This window comes from Cinclus cinclus, chromosome 6 (assembly GCF_963662255.1).
Source record: "Cinclus cinclus chromosome 6, bCinCin1.1, whole genome shotgun sequence".
Lineage (NCBI taxonomy): Eukaryota > Metazoa > Chordata > Aves > Passeriformes > Cinclidae > Cinclus > Cinclus cinclus.
In genome coordinates this window covers 17,011,131-17,031,421 of record NC_085051.1, presented here as the reverse complement: position 1 = coordinate 17,031,421, position 20,291 = coordinate 17,011,131, and the positions used below count along the sequence as shown (strand labels likewise).

The window sequence follows — 20,291 nt, the reverse complement described above, 5'->3', positions numbered from 1 at the left end:
TACTGAACTAAGTAGAAAAGTCATTAAGTGGTAAAAATATTTTAAAGTCTGTATGGTTATGCAGTTAAGTGTAAATAAATACAGAGATAATACAAGAAGAATAAAACCTTCTCTACTTATACCATAGCAATTGTGAAATCTCTTATCTAAGCAGTGATATATTGTCAAAGGATATCAGAATACTTGTATTTAGCTACAAATCTTTAATAGTTATCAAAGAAAGTACGTCTACAATAATAATACAGGCAAAAGGTCAAAACCTACTTTAGAAATTAAATTTGAGACTGCCAAAGCAAGTTCATTAAAATTAAAATACTACATAATACAAAAAATTATTTACAACAAAAAAAGATATGGAAGATGAATAATTTCTTCCTGGAACTCTCTTTAATAAGAACAGACACAATTTATGTTTCTTCCTTTGAATTACAGAAATGACAACCGCAATGCCAGTGACAACTGTATGTGTGAAAAATATCTGTGTGTGGTCAGAATGGTTTGATTCCACTCAGCCTGAAAACAAAGAGGACAGTGGAGATTACGAAACATTTCAAAATCTCAAGGATAAAGGATTCAGTGTGTGTACAAACCCAAGTGAAGTTCAATGCAGAGCCAAAGAATATCCAGATACTGAAATTACCAACCTTAACCAAACAATTGAGTGTAGTCAAAGCAGAGGATTAATATGCAATAACCAGGACCAAGAATCTAAGCAGTGCTATAATTATGAAATCAGAGTATCATGCTGCAGATACATACCATGCTCAGAAGTACAATCTACAACACCAACAACCACAAAAGAATTCACAACTACTGCTGTAGAATCAACACCATTTACAGTACAGACAACGATAATACCAACAACACAAAAACAAGAGAGTGAAGTAACTACAACATCGAGAGAAAGAGAAAGAAATACTCCTCTGGCGGAAACCTCAGTAGCAGAAACGACATCACAAGTCTCAACAACAGGTTACCAAATCACAACTACTACAGCAGAGGTCTCCACTATGGTAACCCAACATCCATCATCACCCAGTACCATCACCACTCTCTCACAATCAACACTAGAAACCACACCTGGCACCATGATAATCACTAGTACTACTGCCCTGCCAACACAAGGCACAATGGTCACTACACCCAGACCAAGAGTGCCTACCCAAGCTACCACCATTGCCAACATCTCCACAACCACCATGGAAAGAACATCTACATCTAGAGAAGAACCTCTTCCAACTGTATTATCTACTGCTGCTATTCAAACAACATCAGCAACTACTGCCACCACACCTGAAATAAAAATAGGAACCACAATTGGCACGAAAACTGTCCCCACCACCACAGTACAACCCAAAGAGGGCACAACCATCATCGCTACCACCACCAGCACCTCTCCTCCTCAGACTGAAGGCACAACCACCATCATCCCAACAACAACAACTGTGCCCACCCAAGCCACCAGCACTGCCCGCACCTCTACGACCACTGCAGGAAGCACCAGAGCAACATCTGCCACCTCAGCTCCAGGAAAAACATCCACTGTGCCAACACAGGCTCCAACATCTACAACTACAATCTCAGAAATTAAAATTGGAACCACTGCAGGCACCACGGCTGTCCCCAGCACCACAGCCCGAGCCAGAGAGGGCACAACAACCATCATCACTACCACCACCAGCACCTCTCCTCCTCAGACTAAAGGCACAACCACCATCACCCAACCCAAAACAACTGTAACCCCCCCTTCCACCAGCACTGCCACCACCTCTAGGACTACCAAGTCAAGTACCACAAAAGCCTCTGCCACCTCAGCTCCAGGAAAAACATCCACTGTGCCAACACAGGCTCCAACATCTCCAACGACAATCTCTGAAATTAAAATTGGAACTACTGCAGGCACCACGGCTGTCCCCAGCACCACAGCACGAGCCAGAGAAGGCACAACCATCATCGCTACCACCATCAGCACCTCTCCTCCTCAGACTGAAGGCACAACCACCATCATCCCAACAACAACAACAACTGTGCCTACAACAGCCAGCAGCACTGCCCGCACCTCTACGACCACTGCAGGAAGCACCAGAGCAACCTCTGCCACCTCAGCTCCAGGAAAAATATCCACTGTGCCAACACAGGCTCCAACATCTACAACGACAACCTCTGAAATTAAAATTGGAACCACGGTAGGCACCACGCCTGTCCCCAGCACCACAGCCCGAGCCAGAGAAGGCACAACCATCATCGCTACCACCACCAGCACCTCTCCTCCTCAGACTAAAGGAACAACCACCATCACCCAACCCACAACAACTGTAACCCCCCCTTCCACCAGCACTGCCAGCACCACTAGGACTACCCAGTCAAGTACCACAAAAGCCTCTGCCACCTCAGCTCCAGGAAAAACATCCACTGTGCCAACACAGGCTCCAACATCTACAACGACAATCTCTGAAATTAAAATTGGAACTACTGCAGGCACCACGGCTGTCCCCAGCACCACAGCCCGAGTCAGAGAAGGCACAACAATCATTGCTACCACCACCAGCACCTCTCCTCCTCAGACTGAAGGCACAACCACCATCATCCCAACAACAACAACAACTGTGCTTACAACAGCCAGCGGCACTGCCCGCACCTCTACGACCACTGCAGGAAGCACCAGAGCAACATCTGCCACCTCAGCTCCAGGAAAAACATCCACTGTGCCAACACAGGCTCCAACATCTACAACGACAATCTCTGAAATTAAAATTGGAACCACTGTAGGCACTATGCTTGTCCCCAGCACTACAGCCCGAGCCAGAGAAGGCACAACCATCATCGCTACCACCACCAGCACCTCTCCTCCTCAGACTGAAGGCACAACCACCATCATCCCAACAACAACAACAACTGTGCCTACAACAGCCACCATCACTACGCGCACCTCTACGACCACTGCAAGAAGCACCAGAGCAACCTCTGCCACCTCAGCTCCAGGAAAAACATCCACTGTGCCAACACAGGCTCCAACATCTCCAACGACAATCTCTGAAATTAAAATTGGAACCACTGCAGGCACCACGGCTGTCCCCAGCACCACAGCACGAGCCAGAGAAGGCACAACCATCATCGCTACCACCATCAGCACCTCTCCTCCTCAGACTGAAGGCACAACCACCATCATCCCAACAACAACAACAACTGTGCCTACAACAGCCACCAGCACTGCCCGCACCTCTACGACCACTGCAAGAAGCACCAGAGCAACCTCTGCCACCTCAGCTCCAGAAAAAATATCCACTGTGCCAACACAGGCTCCAACATCTCCAACGACAATCTCTGAAATTAAAATTGGAACCACTGCAGGCACCACGGCTGTCCCCAGCACCACAGCCCGAGTCAGAGAAGGCACAACCATCATTGCTACCACCACCAGCACCTCTCCTCCTCAGACTGAAGGCACAACCACCATCATCCCAACAACAACAACATCTGTGCCTACAACAGCCAGCAGCACTGCCCGCACCTCTACGACCACTGCAGGAAGCACCAGAGCAACATCTGCCACCTCGGCTCCAGGAAAAACATCCACTGTGCCAACACAGGCTCCAACATCTACAACGACAATCTCTGAAATTAAAATTGGAACCACGGTAGGCACCACGCCTGTCCCCAGCACCACAGCCCGAGCCAGAGAAGGCACAACCATCATCGCTACCACCACCAGCACCTCTCCTCCTCAGACTAAAGGAACAACCACCATCACCCAACCCAAAACAACTGTAACCCCCCGATCCACCAGCACTGCCCGCACCTCTAGGACTACCAAGTCAAGTACCACAACAGCCTCCACCACCTCAGCTCCAGGAAAAACATCCACTGTGCCAACACAGGCTCCAAGATCTCCAACGACAATCTCTGAAATTAAAATTGGAACCACTGCAGGCACCACGGCTGTGCCCAGCACCACAGCCCGAGCCAGAGAAGGCACAACCATCATCGCTACCACCACCAGCACCTCTCCTCCTCAGACTGAAGGCACAACCACCATCATCCCAACAACAACAACAACTGTGCCTACAACAGCCAGCAGCACTGCCCGCACCTCTACGACCACTGCAGGAAGCACCAGAGCAACATCTGCCACCTCAGCTCCAGGAAAAACATCCACTGTGCCAACACAGGCTCCAACATCTCCAACGACAATCTCTGAAATTAAAATTGGAACCACTGCAGGCACCACGGCTGTCCCCAGCACCACAGCACGAGCCAGAGAAGGCACAACCATCATCGCTACCACCATCAGCACCTCTCCTCCTCAGACTGAAGGCACAACCACCATCATCCCAACAACAACAACAACTGTAACCCCCCCATCCACCAGCACTGCCAGCACGTCTAGGACTACCAAGTCAAGTACCACAAAAGCCTCTGCCACCTCAGCTCCAGGAAAAACATCCACTGTGCCAACACAGGCTCCAACATCTACAACTACAATCTCAGAAATTAAAATTGGAACCACTGCAGGCACCACGGCTGTCCCCAGCACCACAGCCCGAGCCAGAGAAGGCACAACCATCATCGCTACCACCACCAGCACCTCTCCTCCTCAGACTAAAGGCACAACCACCATCACCCAACCCACAACAACTGTAACCCGCCTTTCCACCAGCACTGCCCGCACCTCTAGGACTACCAAGTCAAGTACCACAAAAGCCTCTGCCACCTCAGCTCCAGGAAAAACATCCACTGTGCCAACACAGGCTCCAACATCTACAACTACAATCTCAGAAATTAAAATTGGAACCACTGCAGGCACCACGGCTGTCCCCAGCACCACAGCCCGAGCCAGAGAAGGCACAACCATCATCGCTACCACCACCAGCACCTCTCCTCCTCAGACTAAAGGAACAACCACCATCACCCAACCCACAACAACTGTAACCCGCCTTTCCACCAGCACTGCCCGCACCCCTAGGACTACCAAGTCAAGTACCACAAAAGCCTCTGCCACCTCAGCTCCAGGAAAAACATCCACTGTGCCAACACAGGCTCCAACATCTACAACTACAATCTCTGAAATTAAAATTGGAACCACTGCAGGCACCACGGCTGTCCCCAGCACCACAGCCCGAGCCAGAGAAGGCACAACCATCATCGCTACCACCACCAGCACCTCTCCTCCTCAGACTGAAGGCACAACCACCATCATCCCAACAACAACAACAACTGTGCCTACAACAGCCACCATCACTACGCGCACCTCTACGACCACTGCAGGAAGCACCAGAGCAACATCTGCCACCTCAGCTCCAGGAAAAACATCCACTGTGCCAACACAGGCTCCAACATCTACAACGACAATCTCTGAAATTAAAATTGGAACCACTGCAGGCACCACGGCTGTCCCCAGCACCACAGCACGAGCCAGAGAAGGCACAACCATCATCGCTACCACCATCAGCACCTCTCCTCCTCAGACTGAAGGCACAACCACCATCATCCCAACAACAACAACAACTGTGCCTACAACAGCCACCAGCACTGCCCGCACCTCTACGACCACTGCAAGAAGCACCAGAGCAACCTCTGCCACCTCAGCTCCAGAAAAAATATCCACTGTGCCAACACAGGCTCCAACATCTCCAACGACAATCTCTGAAATTAAAATTGGAACCACGGTAGGCACCACGCCTGTCCCCAGCACCACAGCCCGAGCCAGAGAAGGCACAACCATCATCGCTACCACCACCAGCACCTCTCCTCCTCAGACTAAAGGCACAACCACCATCACCCAACCCAAAACAACTGTAACCCCCCCTTCCACCAGCACTGCCAGCACACCAGTTACTACCAAGTCAAGTACCACAACAGCCTCCGCCACCTCAGCTCCAGGAAAAACATCCACTGTGCCAACACAGGCTCCAACATCTCCAACGACAATCTCTGAAATTAAAATTGGAACCACTGCAGGCACCACGGCTGTCCCCAGCACCACAGCCCGAGTCAGAGAAGGCACAACCATCATTGCTACCACCACCAGCACCTCTCCTCCTCAGACTGAAGGCACAACCACCATCATCCCAACAACAACAACATCTGTGCCTACAACAGCCAGCAGCACTGCCCGCACCTCTACGACCACTGCAGGAAGCACCAGAGCAACATCTGCCACCTCAGCTCCAGGAAAAACATCCACTGTGCCAACACAGGCTCCAACATCTACAACGACAATCTCTGAAATTAAAATTGGAACCACTGCAGGCACTACGCTTGTCCCCAGCACTACAGCCCGAGCCAGAGAAGGCACAACCATCATCGCTACCACCACCAGCACCTCTCCTCCTCAGACTAAAGGAACAACCACCATCACCCAACCCAAAACAACTGTAACCCCCCCATCCACCAGCACTGCCCGCACCTCTAGGACTACCAAGTCAAGTACCACAACAGCCTCCACCACCTCAGCTCCAGGAAAAACATCCACTGTGCCAACACAGGCTCCAAGATCTCCAACGACAATCTCTGAAATTAAAATTGGAACCACTGCAGGCACCACGGCTGTGCCCAGCACCACAGCCCGAGCCAGAGAAGGCACAACCATCATCGCTACCACCATCAGCACCTCTCCTCCTCAGACTGAAGGCACAACCACCATCATCCCAACAACAACAACAACTGTGCCTACAACAGCCACCAGCACTGCCCGCACCTCTACGACCACTGCAGGAAGCACCAGAGCAACATCTGCCACCTCAGCTCCAGGAAAAACATCCACTGTGCCAACACAGGCTCCAACATCTACAACTACAATCTCTGAAATTAAAATTGTAACCACTGTAGGCACCACGGCTGTCCCCAGCACCACAGCCCGAGCCAGAGAAGGCACAACAATCATCGCTACCACCACCAGCACCTCTCCTCCTCAGACTAAAGGCACAACCACCATCACCCAACCCAAAACAACTGTAACCCCCCCTTCCACCAGCACTGCCACCACCTCTAGGACTACCAAGTCAAGTACCACAAAAGCCTCTGCCACCTCAGCTCCAGGAAAAACATCCACTGTGCCAACACAGGCTCCAACATCTACAACTACAATCTCAGAAATTAAAATTGGAACCACTGCAGGCACCACGGCTGTCCCCAGCACCACAGCCCGAGCCAGAGAAGGCACAACCATCATCGCTACCACCACCAGCACCTCTCCTCCTCAGACTAAAGGCACAACCACCATCACCCAACCCACAACAACTGTAACCCGCCTTTCCACCAGCACTGCCCGCACCTCTAGGACTACCAAGTCAAGTACCACAAAAGCCTCTGCCACCTCAGCTCCAGGAAAAACATCCACTGTGCCAACACAGGCTCCAACATCTCCAACGACAATCTCTGAAATTAAAATTGGAACCACTGCAGGCACCACGGCTGTCCCCAGCACCACAGCCCGAGCCAGAGAAGGCACAACCATCATCGCTACCACCACCAGCACCTCTCCTCCTCAGACTGAAGGCACAACCACCATCACCCAACCCACAACAACAACTGTGCCTACAACAGCCACCAGCACTGCCCGCACCTCTACGACCACTGCAGGAAGCACCAGAGCAACCTCTGCCACCTCAGCTCCAGGAAAAACATCCACTGTGCCAACACAGGCTCCAACATCTACAACTACAATCTCTGAAATTAAAATTGTAACCACTGTAGGCACCACGGCTGTTCCCAGCACCACAGCTCGAGCCAGAGAAGGCACAACAATCATCGCTACCACAACCAGCACCTCTCCTCCTCAGACTGAAGGCACAACCACCATCACCCAACCCAAAACAACTGTAACCCCCCCTTCCACCAGCACTGCCACCACCTCTAGGACTACCAAGTCAAGTACCACAAAAGCCTCTGCCACCTCAGCTCCAGGGAAAACATCCACTGTGCCAACACAGGCTCCAACATCTACAACTACAATCTCTGAAATTAAAATTGGAACCACTGCAGGCACCACAGCTGTCCCCAGCACCACAGCCCGTGTCAGAGAAGGCACAACCATCATCGCTACCACCACCAGCACCTCTCCTCCTCAGACTGAAGGCACAACCACCATCATCCCAACAACAACAACAACTGTGCCTACAACAGCCAGCAGCACTGCCCGCACCTCTACGACCACTGCAGGAAGCACCAGAGCAACATCTGCCACCTCAGCTCCAGGAAAAACATCCACTGTGCCAACACAGGCTCCAACATCTACAACGACAATCTCTGGAATTAAAATTGGAACCACTGCAGGCACCACGGCTGTCCCCAGCACCACAGCCCGAGCCAGAGAAGGCACAACCATCATCGCTACCACCACCAGCACCTCTCCTCCTCAGACTAAAGGCACAACCACCATCACCCAACCCAAAACAACTGTAACCCCCCCTTCCACCAGCACTGCCAGCACCTCTAGGATTATCAAGTCAAGTACCACAAAAGCCTCTGCCACCTCAGTTCCAGGAAAAACATCCACTGTGCCAACACAGGCTCCAACATCTACAACTACAATCTCAGAAATTAAAATTGGAACCACTGCAGGCACCACGGCTGTCCCCAGCACCACAGCCCGAGCCAGAGAAGGCACAACCATCATCGCTACCACCACCAGCACCTCTCCTCCTCAGACTAAAGGCACAACCACCATCACCCAACCCAAAACAACTGTAACCCCCCCTTCCACCAGCCCTGCCAGCACCTCTAGGACTACCAAGTCAAGTACCACAAAAGCCTCTGCCACCTCAGCTCCAGGAAAAACATCCACTGTGCCAACACAGGCTCCAACATCTACAACGACAATCTCTGAAATTAAAATTGGAACCACTGTAGGCACCACGGCTGTCCCCAGCACCACAGCCCGAGCCAGAGAAGGCACAACAATCATCGCTACCACCACCAGCACCTCTCCTCCTCAGACTGAAGGCACAACCACCATCACCCAACCCAAAACAACTGTAACCCCCCCTTCCACCAGCACTGCCAGCACCTCTAGGACTACCAAGTCAAGTACCACAAAAGCCTCTGCCACCTCAGCTCCAGGAAAAACATCCACTGTGCCAACACAGGCTCCAACATCTCCAACGACAATCTCTGAAATTAAAATTGGAACCACTGCAGGCACCACGGCTGTCCCCAGCACCACAGCCCGAGCCAGAGAAGGCACAACCATCATTGCTACCACCACCAGCACCTCTCCTCCTCAGACTGAAGGCACAACCACCATCATCCCAACAACAACAACAACTGTGCCTACAACAGCCACCAGCACTGCCCGCACCTCTATGACCACTGCAGGAAGCACCAGAGCAACATCTGCCACCTCAGCTCCAGGAAAAACATCCACTGTGCCAACACAGGCTCCAACATCTACAACGACAACCTCTGAAATTAAAATTGGAACCACTGCAGGCACCACGGCTGTCCCCAGCACCACAGCCCGAGCCAGAGAAGGCACAACCATCATCGCTACCACCACCAACACCCCTCCTCCTCAGACTGAAGGCACAACCACCATCACCCAACCCACAACAACTGTAACTCCCCCTTCCACCAGCACTGCCACCACCTCTAGGACTACCAAGTCAAGTACCACAACAGCCTCCACCACCTCAGCTCCAGGAAAAACATCCACTGTGCCAACACAGGCTCCAACATCTCCAACGACAATCTCTGAAATTAAAATTGGAACTACTGCAGGCACCACGGCTGTCCCCAGCACCACAGCCCGAGCCAGAGAAGGCACAACCATCATTGATACCACCATCAGCACCTCTCCTCCTCAGACTGAAGGCACAACCACCATCATCCCAACAACAACAACAACTGTGCCTACAACAGCCACCAGCACTGCCCGCACCTCTATGACCACTGCAGGAAGCACCAGAGCAACATCTGCCACTTCAGCTCCAGGAAAAACATCCACTGTGCCAACCCAGGCTCCAACATCTCCAACTACAATCTCTGAAATTAAAATTGGAAGCACTGCAGGCACTACAGCTGTCCCCAGTAGTACAGCCCCAGCCATAGAAGGCACAACCATCATCACTACAAGTGCCAGCAGTGCCTCCACCTCTCCTGAAATAAAATTAACTACTACTACTGTCTCCTCAGGTGTGCTCACTACCACTCTTCCTCAGTCTGGAAGTACCACAGGTGTTACAGAAACTCTTACAACATTCTTTTCTCCTACTGTAGAAAATATTGCTACAACAGTTTTCTCTGGCACCACTCTCAGCCCAGGTATGTCATTGTCTACTTCTTAAAATGTTACACCCAGGGTTTTTTTTTATACCAAAATTCATACCTTTGTGTTCTGTGGCTTCTTCCTCTAAAACCAATCTGTGATTGTATGAATATATGACCATTTATATTCCTTAATACACATAAATGAATTTTCAATCAATCTGCCCCTTTGTTACTAATATCTATGTTTGACAGCTGGGTTAACTTCATAGTATTAATTCTTACTTCAGTGGAGAAGGTTGAATCTTTTGAGAACTTAAGAGGTAAATCTCATAAGATTTGCCAGAGTCTAGATGTTTTTCAGTGTACAATGAAAAAAGTTCCACAATTGCCACTTATGAATAGGTCAAATCTTTGAATGAAACAAAAATGTTCACTTGGTTTGCCAGAATGTTGAACAGACCTCTTGAAAATGTTAAATTATTAGATAAAAATCCTGTACCTGCAAAATAAATTATTACTTGTGCTCAACAGTATCTTCAGCTGGTACATCACAATCAAGTTATTTTACAACAAGCACTCCTGCAACCTTCAGTTCTTCCACCAGCACATCCGTTACTTCCAGCAGAATAATTCCATGCTTTTGTCATGTGTTTGAAACTTTATTTTCTCCTGGTAAGTGTCTTATTTTATGATCATAAAAAAAATTCAAAAGCAATATAAACCCTTAAGACTCTATTTCATTAAAGATAACCACTCAAAATCATCTAAACATAGAACTTTTTATACCTGAATACATTTTATATTTTCACAATAATTTCTTGATTTTTTTCTCCATATGTATTTTCATTCTGGTAATTCTCCTCCAATTTTCATCTACAGGGGAAGTGGTATACAACAGAACAGACAGAGCTGGCTGTAATTTTTATGCACTTTGCAGTAAGGAATGTGAGATTGAGCCCTTCCAGGGGCCGTGTCCTCCAATTCCTGTTCCTTCAGTTGCCTCCTCAACTACATCACAAACTGCCTCACCAACCACGGCAACTTCAGTAGAAAGAAACTGTACTGATGTCAATCCTACACGAAAGGTGGTTCCCTCCCCCACTTTCTAATGCACCACTACTGCAAAACCTGACCAATTTCTGTCCTTTTCAACAGATTCCAATCCAAACAGCCAACTCAAATCAACCTCTATGTATCTCAATAACAAAGCTGATCATGCAACACATTACCTGATAGCACACAATTATTTAACCTGGCTTTACCAGACTTCTAAGTAATCTCTAGGTGGAAAAGCTCACTAAGACTGTTAGAGACTTATGGTTTTAATTAAAGTAATTTAAATTTCATAGAGGTAAGTAGACTAGCCATGAAATGTAAAATATCATTCTTTTTATGAAGAAGAAAATTCTGTGGTTGTTCTGAGCATACCTGCTCTTAAATGATGTGCTAAGACAACTTCAACCTGAACTTCCTACTAATTTTGAGTGTATATCTTAAGTTAAAACTGAACAACTAGGATGAAGCAGCATTTAAGAATAAATAATTTACTTATTTTCAGCCTGGAGAAGAGTGGATAAATGAATGCCAGAAGTGTGTCTGTGACTCCCTCACTGCTACTGTGCAGTGCCAGCCACTCCCATGCCAAACAGCTCAACAAACTATTTGTGACCTAGGATTTGTTTCTATGCCTGTACTACCACAAAAAGACCCATGTTGTCCTGAATTTGAATGCCGTAAGTATTAAAAATACATGTATAAATACCACACCATACACTCCAATAAATTCCATTTGCACTTCCGTTAGTATCTAAGGAAGTTCTTCACGTATCACAATAACAGCAAAATCTTTCTTAAATTGTTCTGTTTCAATGAACACACAACAATTTTTGGCTAAATACACATTAAAGCTTTGTTCAAAAAAAAATGTTATTTTCATTTAACTTTGATGAGAGAATGGGTGGGAGAGCAGAATAATATTTTGAATATTCACTGGTATATGTAGCTCAACTATCTCTGTACCTATAGCTATAAATATTATCAATGCATCTTTTTCCTACTATTACATGGGAACATTAGAGCACATCAACATTAGACTAAATGCAACTAAACTAAGATAAACAGAAGAATAAGCCACTAAAAAGCTTAACAGTTAACTACAAGACCAAGTAACAGGAAGCAATAGTACAAAGTGAATTGTAATCAGTAATTGAATTTACAGTGTATGAAAAGTAGTAACTACTTACTACTAACTTACACTCTCGCCAGATGTCCATGAAAATAAAAAATCCTACAGTTATATTAGTTTATTTATAAACATACACATATATTTTATGTATGTTTACTTGTGAAAAAGAATAAAAAGTAGCCATAAATTAAGCCTAAATAAGGAGAGTCAAGACAAAGGAACAGGCAAGTTTGAAGCAGTTCTGTGAAAGACACAGATGAGTTCTGCCATGTTGTCAGATTTACATTACCACAGTAGGAATACCCTTTTCCACAGAGGCAATCTTCCATACAAGCCATGTTCTGAAAGCTCATAAAGAATCAATAACTGAAGCACCTTTGTGTATCACCAGACTCCTGGAGTTCAAAGAGGAAACAACTAATTTAAAGGGCAAAAAAGGGATTTTTCAGGCATAGCTCGAATTTGAAGCCATTCCTCTCCAACTCTTCCAGCTAATTTTAATGACAAAGCTTTACTTAAAAATTCAGCTACACTACATATGAAGACTATGCATGTAGGGGGATTGAGTTCAAGTTTTCCATACTCTGTGTTACTAACAAATATCTTGACAACATCTTGACTTCTCAGGAAGTCTCACAATTTGAGTTACTCTGGATTTCATTTTTTGTTTTGTTTTTCAGGACCTATACCTGAGGTCTGTGTGATTAATGGAACATTGTACACGGTAAGAATGACAGCAGTATATTGTTGGAAGTGAAAAGTACATCCTTTCTACCAAAATAAGTCTTTGAGAAAGTTCTTTTCCCAGTAGATGTTTTTGGAGGTTTTTCTCTCTAACCCTTATCTGGAAGTCGTTTGGGTATTTTAAAGTCAAAATCAAATTTGTCACAGAAGTCTTTCTCAGCTGAGTCATATAAAACAAGAGTACCATTTTTAGTGATGTGCTTTCTTTTTAAGCTTCCTCCCACTTCTGTAATTAATGACTGGGCCAAACAATCTGATGAATACCCCAAACTCAATTGCTCTTTGAAATAAGCCCAGTGAACCTTAAAAAAACAAAACTAACATTTTTTATTCAATTGATAACTAAACTCTTTTGCTAAAACTGGTTTTATTTAATTAACTCATAATTTCAATAATAGCACTGGAGTCTTTGCGGATATATTTCAGAAAGACTAAAATCCATATGTAGATTTAGATCTCTGCTTATGTATCTGCATATGTAAAGGCTTATTTTAATCCCTGTTTTTAAATTATAATTATTTTACAACCACTAAACATAATGTATAGATAAAAAATATTCTTAAATGGAGCATTGAAAAGCTGGTCAAATAATTAGACAGTACAAACCAATCTTAATTTAATTTCATTAATTTACTGCTCCCTTTTACATTGCTTCATTTAATTTCCTCTTAATACAAGCTTTCCTGCAAGGCATGAAGCCAAAAAATTCTATGTTCAAAGAGAATTTGAGAACTGTCATACTTGCATTTCAGCAACCTTAATGGTTCTCACCAATGCTTTAAATTCTGCCTTTATATGATATAGAAACTGTTGGCATTTGGATGTTTTTTGTTTTTTCTTCTGTCTGGCAGGTTGGAAAATCAGTAGTAATTGATTCATGTAAGAAGTGTACCTGCAGTTCTGAGAAAGATCCAGAGACTAATGCAAACCTTATGCATTGTGAAACAATCCAGTGTGAGACATCTTGCCCGCTGGTGAGTTCAGGTTCTCTAGGCTGCCCAGTCAGCTACAGCAAGACTAGAATTCTCCATCACCAATTCAACATACTTTCTTCTTCATCTCTTTCCGAGTAGGGCTACCAATACATGACTGAAGAAGGAGAGTGCTGCGGGAAGTGTATTGAAGTAGCTTGCAAAGTCAGACTCAGTAACAACACTGTTCATGTGCTCAATGTAAGTATACCTTTCATTTTCAGATCTGTTGGCCCATACAAGTTAGAAAAGCTGAGTCAACTCATGTCCCTTACTGGTAAAAGCAAAATACTGAAATTACTCTGAAAAACAATGTATCAGCTTTCTGAGTTGAATCTTATTTGGAATCAAATTCTTGATTTTTGTGGCTAATGGAGCAACGCTTTCTAATTTATGGTTTAAGTGTTCAGAGCCAGGATTTAAACTTTCAAGCTAGCTAGTTTCCAGAATTTCATTTTTGCCACTTAAAAGAAGTTCAGAAGCATCTGAGAATCTTTGAGGAGTGAGAACTTAATTACTTCAGACATACTTGATCACAATAATTTTTTTTTTTGCTTTTCTTATAAAATCTTAGGTTAATGAGATCCTGCCATTCGATCAATGCAGCCATTACAAATGTGAAAAAATTGAAGATCAGTTTGTTGCAGCCCAAACTAAAAAAGTGTGCCCTGAGTACGACCCCAGAGAGTGCAATCCTGTAAGTTTTAATCAATTTTCATTGACTGGATTCAGTTTAAATGAACAAGGATGGATGAGGAAGAATACAACAAATCACTTCCACTGAAGTTGCAGGAATGTCTTAAGAATGAAACTAGGCTTGCTCTATGAGATAATAAGAAAAGATAGTATTTTCTTATGAGGCTACAAGTATTTAAGACTCCTATGGTGAGGACAGCAAGTCATCCATTATTTCATTCAGGGTTCATCAGAGAAGCCTTCTGACCAGTATCAGTAGTGCTCACTCATATTCTTACTCATGATTGTCATCTGTGCACTAACACAAATCCTCCTTCTTTACTTTTACAAAGGACAACGCAGAGATTACATCTGATGGGTGCTGTAAAATATGTAAACGTAAGTAATGCTGTATTTGGGTTCTGTCTGAAGAGCACTCTATTGAACCTGTAACTATCTTTGAGTGGATGGAAGGATTCTTCACTCACCCCATTTTCACATAGTTGATTTAAGAAAACCCTGTGTTTCAGTGTTTATTCAAAAGAAAAATGCAATTTCTTTTTTCCCCTGACACTGAATACCAGAAATCAAACCAGCAACACTCAGGCCTCTGCATTATCTTCCAAAGGCACCTTACAGCTGAAATCAAAGAACAGTCTGACAACTCCATATACATTACACAGTATCTACCCCATCACATACTGCAGATTCTCAGTGATCAGACATCAAGCACTTTGAAACTAGTTTAAAATTCCTTTGGTTCAGAACTAGAGAACTGAAGTGTATTTTTTCTCCTCCTTTTTTTTATGAAGCTAAGAACTGCAAGCCTTACACCAAGGAAACTGTGATCCGCCATGCTGACTGTGAGTCTTCTGAACCTGTTGAGCTGTCATATTGTGAAGGAACTTGCCCTGGCTCCTCAATGTAAGTTCTAAAAATTAATTTAACATCTCTATGGCTTCCTTTCTACTGGTCTGTCAAGCTAATTTATCACCCAAGGGTACTGAAGGAGCTGGAGAAAGTGCTCACAAAGCCACTTTCAATCACTTGTCAGCAGTCTCGTTAACCACGGGGAGGTTCACTAGAGGTCAGCAAATGAGATGCTCATCTACAATAAAAGTTTGGAGAGAGGATCTGGGGAGCTACAGGCCTGTCAGCCTGACCCTGGTGCCAGAGGACAAGGAACAGATTGTCTTGAGTGTGATCACAGAGTACATACAGGGCAAATAGGGGATCAGGCCCAGCCAGCATGGGTTTGGGAAAGGCAGCCACTGCTTGACCAACCTGATCTCCTTTTATGACAAGGTGAGCCACTTAGGGGACGAGGAAAATGCTGTGGGTATTGTCTACCCAAACTTTTGTAAAGCTTTTGACAGCATTTCCCACAGCATTCTCCTGGAGAAGCAGGGAGCTCATAGCTTGGACAGGTGAACTGTTCACTTGTGTGAAAAACTGTCTGGATGGCCAGGCCCAGAGAGCGGTATTAAGTGGAGTTACCTCCAGCTGGGGGATGGTCACCAGTGGTGCTCCCTGGGGCTCAGTGTTGTAGGCAGTCCTGTTTTATATCTTTATTAATAATTCTGTGAGGTTCGATAAGGCTCAGTGCTGCATCCTGCCCTTGGGGCATAACAGCCCCAGGCAGTGCTATAGGCTGGGGCAGAAGGGCAGTGGAAAAGGACCTGGGAATGCTGGTGACAGCAGCTGAACCTGAGTCAGCAGTGCTCAGGTAGCCAAGAAGACCAAGTCCTGACCCATATCAGCAATAGTGTGGCCAGCAAGACCAGAACAATGTACTTGGTCATAGTGAGGCCACACCTTGAGTCCTATGTCCAATTCTGGGCCTCTCACTAAAAGACATTGAGGTACTGGAGCATGTCCAGAGAAGGGCAACTGAGCTGGGGCAGGGCCTGCAGCACACGTGTTGAAGAGCAGCTGAGGGAATTGGAGGTGTTTAACCTGGAATAAAGGAGGCTCAGGGGAGATGTCCACACTATCTACAACTGCCTGAAAAGAGTGTAGGGAGTTGGGGGCTGATCTCCTAGGTAACAAGTGAAAGGATGAGAAGAAATGGCTTCAAGTACACTAGGTGTTTAGATTGGATATTAGGAAATTTTTTTTCATTGAAATGGTTGTCAAGCACTGGAACAGGTTGCCCAGGGAAGCTGTTGAGTTACCATCCCTGCAAGTATTTAAAAGATATGCAGGTGTGGCACTTCGAGACATGGTTTAGTGGTGGACTGGGTAATGCTGAGTTAATGCTTAGACTCTATGATCTGAAAGGTCTGTTCCAAGCTATGTGGTTCTATGACCACAGAAGAGCAACAAAGTTAATGTGTTAATAGGATTCAGTGAAAGCAAGAACAGTTCCACTACTGAATACAACAGTAATGAAAATCACATGCATAAATGTGTGTAAGCAGGAGGAAAAAAGGATGTTAAAAAAACCCCAAAACCAAACCAAACACTCACAAAACAAATATCACTGAGGGGGTTTTCTGTGTGTTTTTAATGAGATGCATTTATCCCCCCATTGGAACACAGGTACTCTCTTGAAGCAAACCAAATGGAACACAGGTGTGGCTGCTGCCAGGAACTCAGCACCCAAATGAGAGAGGTGACCCTGACTTGCAGAAATGGAACCAGTGTAACTTACAACTATCTCTATGTGGAAAACTGCCAGTGTGTGAATGGCTGCTCTTCACAAACCACTGCAGCACGTGACTCCCAATTCCAACAATCTGCAAAATACGCTTCCCAATTGCAACAAGCTGTATCACTTGGTTCCCAATGGCAACTCAGCTGAGGATCTATCACTGGAAAAAGAAAGAAGAGACCCTAGGAAGCTGGAATCACGTCTTCTCCAGACTAACTTGTGCTCCTTCTTTAACAGTCTTTTTTCATGTCTTAATTGTAAAAATAATAATAAAAAAATCAATTAAATTGTAGTGTTTGGGGTTTTTAAAAAATATTACAGTATTGAAGAGTAAAAACATATGACTGCAAAACACCTCATGTAACTTATAGAAATATGCAAATATTATCATAAAACTTATATTTGGCATAAAAAATAATTAAGGGGTCTCTAAAAAATAAAGCAAGAAAACATTGCAGCTACATTGCACTTCTTGATCCTAGTGAAAGTGCTATTGCATATCCTTTTTACAGACATAATGGTCCTAACACATCTCAAAAACAGGGACAAAGCAGCTTTATTTGAGCAATAAAACTTTCAGTACTTCTCAATTATGGTGACTCTTCAACACCCATCTTCATTACCTAAATGACAGAGAGTCCAATGCATGGCATCAGGAAGTTATCTGACTGAGAGGGGTATATTCTCTAGCAGTCTTTGGGAATACAGCCCTCTTCCTGGACTAGGTAAAATTCCCTCATCCATGTCCAAATAGCTCTTGCCCTGGGCATAAAAGGTACAAAGAAGAAAAAGCTGCTTTTATTTGTTCACTTCCAGCTCCTTTAGTTTCTTCCTTTTGCTGGATGTACTATTTGTATTTCAAATGCGTTCCAGCATACTCACACATCACAAGCAATGTGAAGGATCTTGCTACCACTCCCTCTGTTCAACACCAGTGTGTGGCCACCAGGCTTATGTCCAGCAACCCTGGTTTAGCCCTTTTCCCCTTCAATCCAGTTTAATGCTCTTTCAATGAGCACTGCACCCTTGTACAAAGATCCTTTTTCTCTGTTTGAGACAGGGGTACCCCAGCTGTCACCACCAAGTATCATCTGCTGGTTCTTCTTGTTTCTTTCCTCACCACTCCCTGCAACTGGAAGGATAAAGGAGAAAACTACTCACACTCCTGATCCCATAGTAACCAGGTGTCCCAAGGCCCTGAAATCCCTTCTGATCGTCTTTGGCCTTCATATTGCAAACTTCATTATTGTCTACATGAGAAGGCAATAATGGGTAATTATTCAAGGGCTGTACCAGAGTTGAAAGTTTCCCCATCTCTAACCCAGCCCCCACAGAAGCAAATGATTTCCCTAAGAAGTGGGGCTTGCCAGGAAATTGGACCTTTTGCTCCCCTCACTGGAGGGTGTCCTATGCCACTCCTCTCTTTCTGGAAGCAGTTTCAACACAGTACATAGGGGAACTTTCCCTTGGTGCGTCTTCCAACGCAGATGAACCATCATCCTCATCCTTTGGTTTTCACTTGCAGAGCCTTGTACCTATTAAACAAGGGCACCTGGGAAGGTGGGGTAGTCACAGAGCAGTGTCCCAGCTGTGCCAGGCAGGAATTTGTAACCATTCCCCCCATTATGTACTCTTTTAGAACTACTGAAAGATTAATTTTAAAAATAGGTGTAAGCATTTTCAATCAACTTGAATACTCCACATTAAACTGATGATTAGTACAGAAGTAACAAATTTAAAGCTGAAAAACATTGTCCTGTGAGTGGTAAGCTCCTGATAATCCACAAAGAAACATGGACAGCAGAGACATGGAAATTGTACTTTTCTATTCACTGGGGTTATTTTATAATTTGAGATAATTTTAAAATAAATCGAATCATCCTTCATTTTCTTTCAATGGTCAATACATTAAACTTATAAAAGTTATCCATTTTTCATACACTGAAATGTTTTAAAAACATGTTTTAAGTGAACTCTTTGAATACTTCAAACAGCAGTACTTTCATAGTTCTCTCATCCATGGAAACACAGATGTAGCTAAGATAATTTTCAATCTACTTGCTTTCCATAAATTCACTTCTCCCGTCGATATGCAATTTTCCCCTCAAAAGTTATGGTATAACCCAAGTATAGTCTATTCAATCTTACAAAATTAATTAAGATTTTTGGCAAGACAGTAAAGAAAATACTTCTAAAATATACTACTGCATAAAAACAGATGAACTTGGGTTTCTGACTATGCTTCCTGAGGATCTAGAAGAGAAATTTCAAGTCTTCAGTAGGCTACAACTCAAAACTGCAGAGAAGATTGCTAATATGGGTTCTCATTTTTCCTTCTTATTCTAAGAAAACACATATTTGCATTTCTCCCGGAGGCCTTGCTCACACTCTTGTTCTGAAATATTTTAATAATTCAAAATACACTGATTTCTCTTTATACCCCACATATCATCCCTGATTAACACTGAAATGAAAAAGCTAATAAAAATACAAAATGCTAAATAGATGCTTCAGCAGTCACAAGAACACCAACATTTGTTTAAAGTAAACTAATTTCTGCTCTTCCTATCTCTCACAGCAAAATGGAGAAATGTGAAAGCAAACTGTAACCTTTGAAGATAAATTGGGATAGAAACTGATACTTGAAGGCTAGAAAAAAAGCACAATTTGAACACAGTTTTATTTCATAGTAGGTACTCAATACATTAAGGAAATAAATCTAAGAAAAATCAGCTGTGAAAGATTCCTCTCAACTATCATTTGTTAAAAAAACCCCTCTTGATTAGAAAAAAAAGCATACTGACTAGACAGTAAATCCCAAAATGTTAGCTTGATAACACAGCAATACTTCAGACTA

At 44.6% G+C, this 20,291-nt stretch overlaps 1 protein-coding gene across 1 annotated transcript in view; it reads left to right on the top strand.

The window, feature by feature from the left end:
- The window catches only part of MUC5AC (mucin 5AC, oligomeric mucus/gel-forming), a 65,811-nt gene extending 49,599 nt beyond the window's left edge, over nucleotides 1–16,212 (top strand). Inside the window, exons 31-37 of the mRNA XM_062495354.1 lie at nucleotides 493–3,859; nucleotides 4,028–10,260; nucleotides 13,072–13,115; nucleotides 13,987–14,109; nucleotides 14,209–14,307; nucleotides 14,681–14,803; nucleotides 16,087–16,212. Coding sequence (XP_062351338.1) covers nucleotides 493–3,859; nucleotides 4,028–10,260; nucleotides 13,072–13,115; nucleotides 13,987–14,109; nucleotides 14,209–14,307; nucleotides 14,681–14,803; nucleotides 16,087–16,212 — 10,115 coding nt within the window. The remainder of the gene's footprint in view (nucleotides 1–492; nucleotides 3,860–4,027; nucleotides 10,261–13,071; nucleotides 13,116–13,986; nucleotides 14,110–14,208; nucleotides 14,308–14,680; nucleotides 14,804–16,086) is intronic.
- The last annotated feature ends 4,079 nt before the right edge of the window (nucleotides 16,213–20,291 follow it).